Raw genomic sequence first — 10,723 nt, 5'->3', positions numbered from 1 at the left:
TACATTGATTGTTTTTCTAATGTTGAACCATCCCTGCATACCTGGTATGAACCCCACTTGGTCATGATGAATGATTTTCTTGATATGCTTGTAATCCATTTTTAAGATAGTTAAGGCTCACCTGCACTCTACCATCTGTCATGCCATGCCATGACATCCTTTTTATATTGAGATAGCAGCTAGGGAGTTCTATGAGTTTAGATGTATAAAGAGAAGAGTACGATGCAGGGTTTTCATGGTTGTTTGTTTTTTTGACCGATTAGTATTGCATGGTATATCTTGTTCCATCTATTTCAACCTATCTATAGAGCCAACTATATGCAGCCTACAGGAGTCATGCTAAAAATACCAAACCATTTTTTGGTATGACTTTATATTTTTAGCGTAACTCCTGTAGGCAGCATATAGTTGGGTCTTTTATATTCATTCTAATGTTCTCTTCCTTTTAATTAAAGTATTTCATCCATTCACACTTAATGTAATTAATAATTTGTTGAATTTAGGCCTATCATTTATTTGTTTATTTTCTTTTTGTTCCATCTGCATTTGTTCTTTTGCTGACTTTTAGATTATTTGATTTTTTTTCCCAAATAAGAATTTCATTTTATTTTTCAAGTGATTTTTTTTTCCTCCTCCCCTTTAGCTATACCTCTTTGTGTTACTATTTTAGTGGTTGTTCTAGGTATTTTTATATATGTATCCTTTACTTTTCATAGACCACATAGGGTTAATATTATACCACTTTACGTAAAATGTAGAAACTTTGCAACCATTTAGATCTGCTTACCACTCATCTCTCTCAAACCGTATGCTTTATGTTTTTTTCACATTCTTTCCTTTTTACTTCACAGTGTACATTTTCCCCATTGCTGTTTGTTTTGAAGAATGGCCTGCTTTTGTTCTCTATATTTTCTTGCTCTGAGGCTTGGATTGTTAGGAATACTTACCAATATTGTGACTATGAGGGTGTAAGTATTGTGTAAATATGTTAATTTACCATGCATGTCCTAGCATAGGGCAAGAATGCCATAAAGCTTCCCAGGGTAAAAGTACAAATACTTAAAAGACTCATTTTCCTTGAAGTTCCTCTCTGAGATGTAACGGGATGAATGCCTAGTGGAAGGGATAACATTAGTTTAACAAGATGATATATTTCAAGTGGAAAAACGTTTTCTGAATTAAGAATATGAGACAATTAAAGATACAAAGCTATCTACAATAGTGTTTTTTGCAAGGAAGGCCAACATTGTGCCTCTTAAAAGAAACAGAAGAACAAGAGCACAAATGCCCTCAAGATTGCTGCGGAAAACACTCCCCACATATTCCTTTCTCTTTCTCTTTTCCTTCTCTTCCATTTTCCTTTTTGTGAACCACCTCAGCCCTTAATCTGATACAGTCTGAAGTTAGAAATTTATGAAGCATTTCCAAGTTAGGAATCTTTTTTCTTAGGGGGGGTTCACTTAGTTTCAGAAACACCCAGTTTTTAGGGTGAACCAGAGCTACAAAAGAAAGAGATGGTTCAAGATTGTAGATGAGAATTTTGAGGCTGAGTTATTTTAAGAGTGTAGAATTCATAAGAGGAATTTTCCCATTATGATATAAAAATACTCTAGGATTCAGGATTGAATGAAGGAGAAGACCATTTTGAGAGCTTTTGGAGAAAAATATATGTGGTAGTAACAATTATCAGGAATCCCTGGGTGACCCAACCATTAACACACTTGACTGTTAACCGAATTCATTGGAAGTTAGAATGCACTCCGAGGCCCTTGGCAATCTACCTCTGGAAATGTCAGCCATTGAAAACGTTATGGAACTGCTCTGACACACATGGGATAACATGAGTTGGAGGTGACTTCTACCAATTCCTCTTTTAATTATCTAAGTTTAGGAAGGATTCCTGAGGCAAAGTTTGTTGTGTCAAAAACTTTGGGTAATGAAGGTGACAAACTAAAAGTTCTCAGAATGGATTAAAACAAAATAAATGAAAAACCAAACCCACTGCCATCGAGTGGATTCTGACTCATAGTAACCCTATAGGACAGAGTAGAACTGCACCTTAGGGTTTCCAAAGCTATAAATCTTCGTGGAAGCAGATTGACTCATCTTTCTCCCACAGAGCAGCTGGTGGGTTTGAACCACCAACCTTAGCAGCAGAATGCCTTAACCTCTGCACTCCTAGAGCTTCTTGAGAAAGGATTAGACTTACTCTAGAGAGTGATTTCTCAGGTAACTCATTAGGGAAGAGTCAAGGAGGCTGAAAAGTAGAGGTGTGCTTGGAAGAGCAAAGGCTTATGTGATGGTGGTTTCTTTGGGCATTATAAACATCTTTTCTGCCTTGTACTTTATGTGAAGCAAACTTAGAGAGAAAATGGCAGGGTACAGCGCATGGAGTTTTGGGAAAAGAAGCTCTACTAGTGTGCTCTGGTGATGACAGCCAGGAAAACAGAACCACTTTGGAGGTTAACGTTCTGAACAGAAATAAAACAGAACATAAATACCAGCTAGACAATTTTGAACATGCAGCCCAGCATTCCAACCTGACAGAAAAGAACAGATGAGCCTCCAGCCAAACTTCTAAAACCTAGAAGTGATAGATACAGCTGTTTGGAAACGTGAAGTGAACATACTTGGTGTTGGGGAAAGTATGGCTCTAAGTGAACAGCCGTTTAGCTGATCTGGAAATGAAGGGGAGACTACATTTAAATGCCAGTCAGTCCCTATTCTTAGAGCTCAACTAGAGGACAGAAGAAGTGGATAAAAGTATGCTCTTGATGTGGTTGGACAAAAACCATGCTTATCCCCTTATGTTATCGTCATTATATTATAATAAACCGTTCATTTTTGTGTGGTAAATAACAATGCTGACACACTCCCAAAATAATGCAAAGCATATGGGTCACAACTGTTTTTAACTAAAAACTTCTCTAAAGATTTATTTAGGTTCCTTAATTATAGAGTGGTTTGGAAGACTGGCATGTGGTTTCAGTTTATAGTTCCAAATGCTGGCCTTGATGATGGGTACGTGCTAATAGTGCCAGAGAGAAAGAGGAGCAAGATCGGGAGGGTGGCTTGTGTTCTTCAGGGACTTCGCTATTGCCATTTTTAAAAAATTAGGATCCAGATCAGCGTTTGATGTAAGTCTGATGAAATTTATACTGTACTTGAGATAAGTGCTAGTAGTACAGGCCAACTTTCCTAGTGCTTAAGTACTTCACTTGGTAAATTTACACATCAGCTTGAAACCAGTGACTCTCCAGAGTCCTGAAAGAATGTCCCTTTTAAGCCTCTATTTTATATTAAGATTATAGCCTTCATTAGATGAATCAAGCCCAGTCACTGGGAGCAGCAGCTAACTCTTTCTATCTAGATAGAAAAAAGAAAAAAAGTGTTCAACTTAGGGTTTTTTTTTTTTTTTTTTTTTTTTTTTTTTAACTTTACTATGATTTGGGTGGCAGTTTATAGAACAAATTCATTTTCCATTCAGCAGTTCATACACATTTTTTTTTTTTGAGACGTTGACTGTAATCCCCATAATGTAACCATTCTCTTCCCACTTCCTGGCTGTGGTTACCTTGTCCTGTGTCCTTCTTTCCTTTGCAATCCTGCCCTCTGAGCTCTTTCCTTATGTAAATGCTGCCCTTTAGATCTTCCCTGGTTGATTGTTCTATAGAGTGCACCTCCCTGGTGTAATTTGTTCATTTTATAGGCCAGTCTGTTTGGCCTAAAGGTTAAGGCAGCAGGAGTGAGTTCAGTTCCAGGCCCCAAGGGTGACTAGGGGCCATAGTCTCCTGTGGTTTCACCAGTATATATCAGACCAGTAAGCATGTTCTTTTTCTTTCTTTTTTTTAAATGATTTTGAGTTTTTATTCCACATTTTTCTCCCACTCCATCCAGGATCTCCAGTTTTGATCCCTTTCTACCTACTTGGCAGTGGTCACCAGGCACTATCTAGTTCTGGTTTCAGGGTCGTGTAGGCTGATGTTCCCATGGTCGCTAGTCCCTTGGACTAATTGTTTGCATGCATCTTTGATTTTCTTTGCTATAGGTGAGGATGGGGTAGTGCCTCACAAGCTTTTTAGATCCCAGTTGCTTCTTATCAAAGTAGGATATAGAGCAATGTTTTTGTGTGCTGTGTTATGCAAATTGAGCTTGATATCCTCTCAACTTAGATGTTTTGACTTGAATTAAATGTCAAGGTCATTTGATAATCATGTAAAGCAGCCGTGTGTGTGTGTGTGTGTGTGTGTGTGTGCGCGCGCGCGCGCGCGCGTGCGCGCGCATGTGCTTGTATGTGTGCACATGTGCATGTAATTTGTGATAGGTGGTTCTGCATGTTAGAAGTAATTTTGTATCATTTTGGGTCTAGTAATATAAAGCCCAGTTGCAGTCTTGAGAGCATGGAAAAGAGACAGTTCACAAAGAGTTCAGTAAAATGGGATGGTTGGAAAAGTTCATTTGTATTTGGCATAATGCACTTTCTGGGTTCCTTGCCAATGATCATATTGATAGTGGGATCCATGAGCTATTATCTGGTAGGAGGAGTGGAAAGAGAGAAAGCCTAATAGGAAATCTAGAAGCCTAATAAGAAATCTATGCAATATTTTCCTTCTTGCATGAGAGCTATAGAAGAAATGAATTTCCTAACGTTTCCCAAGCTTCACGGAGTTTACTCTAGTCATGACTTTGTCAATACTTGGGGAAAATCCACCCATTAATTCAATCACTCATTTACTCATAATTTGCTGTTGATTGCCTCTATGTTTATAGCCCTGTAGATGACACACAGATTAAATAGATAGAGATGTTTAGCCCTATAGAAGCTTACATAGGGAATAAGAAGATGTGTGCACAATTAATTATAATACATTATAGAAAGATTTCTAACATTTATACAGAGCTTTGTAACTTTCAGAGCATTTTCATAAGGTTTAACTTAATCCTTTAAGGTAGGTCTGTAGCTGTCTCCCCCAATCTGTAGATGAAGAAAGCCAAGTTCAACCAAGGCGAATGACTTGCTCACTGTAACATAGATGGCGAGTTGTGCATTTGGGCCCCACGGAATTGTATCCAGGATATTTTCTGCTTCCCTATTAACTGTTCTTTCCATTACCCCTGTTACGCAGTGGGGAAGCTTGCTCCCACCTCAAGGAATCAGAACATGAAGCATGAGACCACCAAACCACTTTGGAGGGTGACCAGGGCTTTGGTTATGGCTGAAAAGGATTTGAGAGCAAGGAAGACATGCCAGGCAGAAAGAGATCAGCATATACTGTTCATATTGACAAGCGAAAGCCTCGAGAAAGACTTGTGCTAGATTTTTTTCATTTTGTCTTTCATCCATACATTCATTCAGCAAAATTCATTTGAAGTGTACTTACTAAGATCACAGCCATTGAAAACGAAATGGAGCGCAGTTCTACTCTGAGGGAATCCTTGGGTGGTACTAGTGGTTTAGTGTTCAGCTACTAACGGAAAGCTTGGCATTTGAATCTACCCAGAGGCACCTCAGAAGAAAGGCCTGGCAGTCTACTTCTGAACAAGCACAGCCCTGAAAACCCCATGGAGTATAGTGCTACTCTGAAATACGTGGGGTCTCCATGAGCTTGTGTCAACTTGATATTCTAAGTAAGGCACAGGGAGCTCTGGTGGCGTAGTGCCTACAGCATTTGACTGATAACCAGAAGGCTGGCGGTTCAAACCCACCAGCCACTCCTCGGAAGGAAGACTGGGCAATCTACTTCTGTAGAGATACTGTCTCGGAAACCTAAGGAGGGGTTGCTGTGAGTTAGAAACAACTCGATGGCAGTGAGTTTTTTTTTTTTTTTAAATATAAGACATCGGATTAATCGATGTGAAGGTTACGAGGGTTCAGGGTGGTTCACTTGAGCATTTCACAGTAGTCTAACTGGGAGAGAAGATATGTCCACAAATAATTGTAAGAGAGTATGTTGAGAGGGGGAATAAGGAGATACATAATATTTCTGGATTCAGGCTATGGCTCTTCTGGTATTGTGGACAACTCATGCTACCTCAACATTGGGAAGCTAGCATTTACTTTGCAGAGCTGCTTTGACGCTTAAATGTTAGAAATATGAGAACACTTCATTTTTTCCTGGCCCATTGAAGGTGCTCAGTAAATTGTGAATATTAATGTCTCCACATAACTTTTGAAGAAAGCCAAAGCCTTTGATTAGCATAAAGGGCCCTCTGTGCTCTCTTTGGTCAAATTTAAACATTTCCTATACCCTAGCCCCTCAGTCCCTGCCCCCTATTGTCCTTTCATGTGTATCCTGGTTGCTGGTAAGCTATCTAAAATGCAAGAGGCAGTGTATCCATCTCAGTGAGCAAGAGAAGCGATCACATTGGCAGTGTGACTTCACCAAGTTATGGCTTCTCATGCACAATTTATCATCTCTGAGTGGGATTAATAGTAATTTTTTCTTTGTAGTTTTGTTGTGAGATTTAAAACATTTAAGTATAAAGGGCTTGGGGACAGTGCTCCTGTGTTGCTTTTATCAGCTGTGATTGCTATCTTGTGGCGCCACTCTTTCACCTTCAGACCTGCATGGTGGCTCCCTAGCTTTTGGGTTCTTCATTTGGAGACTGCCCGTTCATCTGTACGCCTTGCTCACACTTCCCTCCTTTATGCTTTGTCTTCTAGTAGTGTGGTACTGTACAGCCCCTCATTCTCACCCCCATAGTGTTTTGGAATCTGCCTTCAATGGCCTTTGTCTTGCTCATTCATTCTTTAAGACCAACTTTTACACCTCTTATAGATTCTCAACTTCAGTCCTCACCTACTTGAGGGCCCTCTGGTTCTGCAGTGTTTCCTATGTAGAAGACATGCTTTTATCATTTCCCTTGCCATATTGGGTTGCCTTTTTCTATTTGTGTTTCTCTCCTCTCCTTTTGACTATAAGATCTCACGAAAGAAGGAGCTAAGCCCAAATGATCTCTATGTTCTCAGCACTTTCCACACTTCTTGACACACGGGAGACTCAAAAAGTCCTTGTTGATGAATGAATAACAAGAGGAATTTTACCTATTTTAAACACACATTCAAAATTAGTTTTTGTTAGTTAACAAAATCAAAACTCAAGCTCACTGCTGTCAAGTCAGATCTGATTCATAGCAATCCCTCCTTGGGTTTCCCAGGTGGTATCTCTACAGAAGTAGATTGCCCAATCTTCCTTCCAAGGAGTGGCTGGTGGGTTTGAACCACCAACCTTCTGGTTAGCAGTCAGATGCATTAGGCACTGAGCTCTGGCTTTGTTAGTTAGAGGGGAAATATTTTGAGGAAGTAAAGGTCTACATGAAGACTGACCTGTCCTTAGTTGATAGGGGCCCTTTGTCCCCATTGGGGGTGTGTGTGAAGTTTAGTGGTCTGGGATTAGACAACAACTGTGCCAAACCTGTAGTACCATTATGCCTCTGGTTTCAGATGTTTGTTTGTGAAGATAGTCATTGTATATTTAGCTTAGTTATAATAACACCCGCTTGGTATTTTATGCTAATGTTCTAATATTTGAAAAGATTTTTTTCCTTGCTGTTTTGCAACTTTGATATGTTGATAGATATTGTTCTGAAAATCTTAACATTATCCAGGTGTGGACTTGTGATCTAACATTTTCTCCTTGGTTCTCTGAATTTTCTGAATTTTAATAAAATGAGTCATAAGCATAGCATATGGCTTCAATAGAGTGTATCAACGAATCAAAGTCATTTTGGTTACTAGAGAATGCATGGGGAAAAGTAGTATGGGCCATAAAATGGATTAATTGATTTTAAGAATTTGAAGGAAATAAGATGTGATTCTTGTTAGCTAAAGCATATCAGAGTTGGAGACAGACTTTGTAGAGAAGCGATTCTGTCTCCTTGGGTAGTGATACTCAATAAATTCTTTGCTTTCCTGCTTCAAAAATAAATACACAAATAAAGCCTATCAGAGTTGCCCTTTAAACAACCAGTGGTTACATCTGGTAAATATGTAATAACGATCTGAGTTCTAAGGACTATTCCCCTCTTGTTCCCTGTAGCTTTGCCCTGTCAGATGAAGCATATCGATCCCTACGAGATCAAGATAAAGACCAATGTATTCTCATTACTGGGGAAAGTGGAGCAGGAAAAACAGGTAAGGCCACCACCAGCAACCTTGCTTTCCCCTCTGTAGAAGGTAATTGGTGCACAGAATGACCACAGCAAAGAGAGTGGGGGAGTGAGGGTGTGGGGGTGGGGGCTGCTTATCAGCGTGGAATGTCATAGGGCCTCAGTGAGGTTTCCTTTTGTGATTAGGTTCTCGAAGGAGTTTAGGCTGTGAAGGACTTGTCCCATTGCTCATGTGAAGCAGCAAGACAACTATCAAAGGGGTTCCAACTTATAAAGGAGTCTAGTGCACCAGGCACTCCTTGGAAGGAAGGTTGGGCAGTCTACTTCCGTAGTGATACTGCCTTGGAAACCCAAGGAGGGGTCTCTATGAGTCGGGTCCAACTTGATGGCACATAACAACAACAACAACAACAACAACTGTGCTGTATTCTGGGAGCTTGGTAGTGTAGTACCTAAGGCACTTGACTGCTAAGCAGAAGGCTGGTGGTTCAAACCCCCTAGCCACTCCTCGGAAGGAAGGTTGGGCAATCTACTTCCATAATGTTACCTCCTCAGAAACCCAAGGAGGGGTTGCTATGAGTCCAGGCTGACTCCATGGTAACAACAACAACAACAACAACAACAACAGTGGTGTATTCCAGACCTTGCTGTTGCTGTCCTTGGGTACTTCAAGGTCTTTGACCCTTCCTCCCAGACACCAAAGCCTTTGTACACTTGCAGAGTTAAACAACACTTCCCCATGGAATGCCAATTCCCTTGAGTGTAAAGAGGCTGCAAATATACCTTATTTTTGCTAAAAAGTAGGGAAGACGACAGGAAATTGCTGCATGTAGTTCTAGAGAAGTGTTCCTCTGAAGCCTAAAGAGTTGAGATTTTTGTACATATTTTTTAGACAGGCAGACGATCTCCCCATGAAGCAAACTCCCAGTTGGTGAGGGGAGAAGCTATGCTTTTTTCTTGTGTTTTAATAAAAACAGTGTGATTGATGGTCTTGAGTGATTTTACACATGGTGCCCAGCGACCTGGGAAAGATTCAAAAGAACTTCATTCTCTGAGTCCGACTGGAGAGGTTAAAACCACTACTGTCACTGAGTTTCTTTGATGGGACTAATGCAGAGATGAAACAGGAAGGGAAGATGAGGGAGATGGTATTTTCGTAATGTTTTACACATCTGCTTTGAAAGATTTTTCTATCTGCAACCCATTCCTTCCTCTACTTTTTTTTTAAGGAGTACCTCCTTTCTTCCCACCAATGTAGCTTAAGAAATAGTGCCCAGATATGTGTGTCCCACTCCTTTCCTAGAGCTCTTTGGAAACACAGTGCACCATTTCTTTTCAGGGTTTGCCAAGTTCTAGGGTCTGCATGGATGGCAAGGGAAGGAAAAGGACTGGCATGTAGGAATCCACAAGTCACAGAAGTGGTAGACTCTTATAGATGGAAGGTATTTTCGTTAAAGACAGTGTAGTATCTCCAGAAGACAGCCAAATTCTTCATTATTATTTTGTAGTGATGGAAGGTTCACCACATTGTAATACTCCCTGCTGAATTTGTGATACAGATTCAGCTAACAAAAGTTCTACCTCACGTAGAGTTCAGTTTTGCCTTCACCCTTGGGCTCTAACTCTGGCATCTCTGGAGCCTTACCACATTAGTCTGCTTTCTCTTCTATAAGACAATCACTCAGTTATTTGAAGATCACCATCATATCTCTAGGATTAAATGTCCCTTTTCTTCCAAAAACTTCTCATGTGATAAACATTCATTTATTCATTCATCCAGGAAAAAATTACTGAGTCCCTGCTCTGTGAAAGGTACAGTACTAGGTACTAGTGATAGATCCCTGAGCCAGATACCATCCCTGCCCTTTCCGTATTAGTTTACAGTCTAGTAGAGAAGATAAAAAGAAGCTCTGGTGGTATAATGGTTAAAGCATTTAGCTGCTAACCAAAAGGTTGGAGGTTCAAACCCGTCAGGTTCTCTGTGGGAGAAGGATGAGGCAGTCTGCTTCAATGAAGATTTACAGCCTTGGAAACCCTATGCATCAGTTCTATTCTGTCCTAAAGGATTGCTGTGAATGAAAATGGCAATGGTTTAGAGGAGATAATAGTAGCTTTCTACTATTTATGTACATACATGTGTATGCATGTATGCATACAAATTATATACAAAATATTAAATATAGTGAGGGAAAAGTACAGGATACTTATAAGAGCATGTAAGAAGAAATGATTTTGTTCCAAAGTCCTTCACCATCATATAGTATGACCTAATGCTAATGACGTGCTAACTTGTTGGTACATTTCATAAACCCACATTGCCAACAGCTAAACAGAGTATGTGGCCCTGATTATAGTGGGACTTAATGCACATATATTGTCTCATATTTTTCTTCTCATCAAGCAAGATGTTGTAGGTTTTTTACAAATGAACTGTTAACTCAAAACTTCTCAATCTCGTATTGTTCAACAAAATTAAACTTACGTGTAGAATTTCTTAGTGTTCTCTAGTATTTTATTTAATCTTCATTATGACTAAAGATATATATATACATATATATGTTGTTGTTGTTGTTATGTGCCGTCGAGTCGACCTGACTCATAGCGACCCCTCCTT

At 39.7% G+C, this 10,723-nt stretch overlaps 1 protein-coding gene across 1 annotated transcript in view; it reads left to right on the top strand.

Annotated features, from left to right (window-relative positions):
• Positions 1-10,723, top strand: part of MYO1B (myosin IB) — a 195,333-nt gene that overhangs the window by 74,740 nt on the left and 109,870 nt on the right. Inside the window, exon 3 of the mRNA XM_007936644.2 lies at positions 8,040-8,134. Within this exon, the coding sequence (XP_007934835.1) occupies positions 8,040-8,134 (95 nt within the window). The remainder of the gene's footprint in view (positions 1-8,039; positions 8,135-10,723) is intronic.

This window comes from Orycteropus afer, unplaced genomic scaffold (assembly GCF_000298275.1).
Source record: "Orycteropus afer afer isolate SDZICR_OR568_19922 unplaced genomic scaffold, OryAfe1.0 scaffold00001, whole genome shotgun sequence".
Classification (NCBI taxonomy): domain Eukaryota; kingdom Metazoa; phylum Chordata; class Mammalia; order Tubulidentata; family Orycteropodidae; genus Orycteropus; species Orycteropus afer.
Note: the sequence above shows the minus strand (reverse complement) of the source record. Positions and strands in the feature narration are given on the sequence as shown.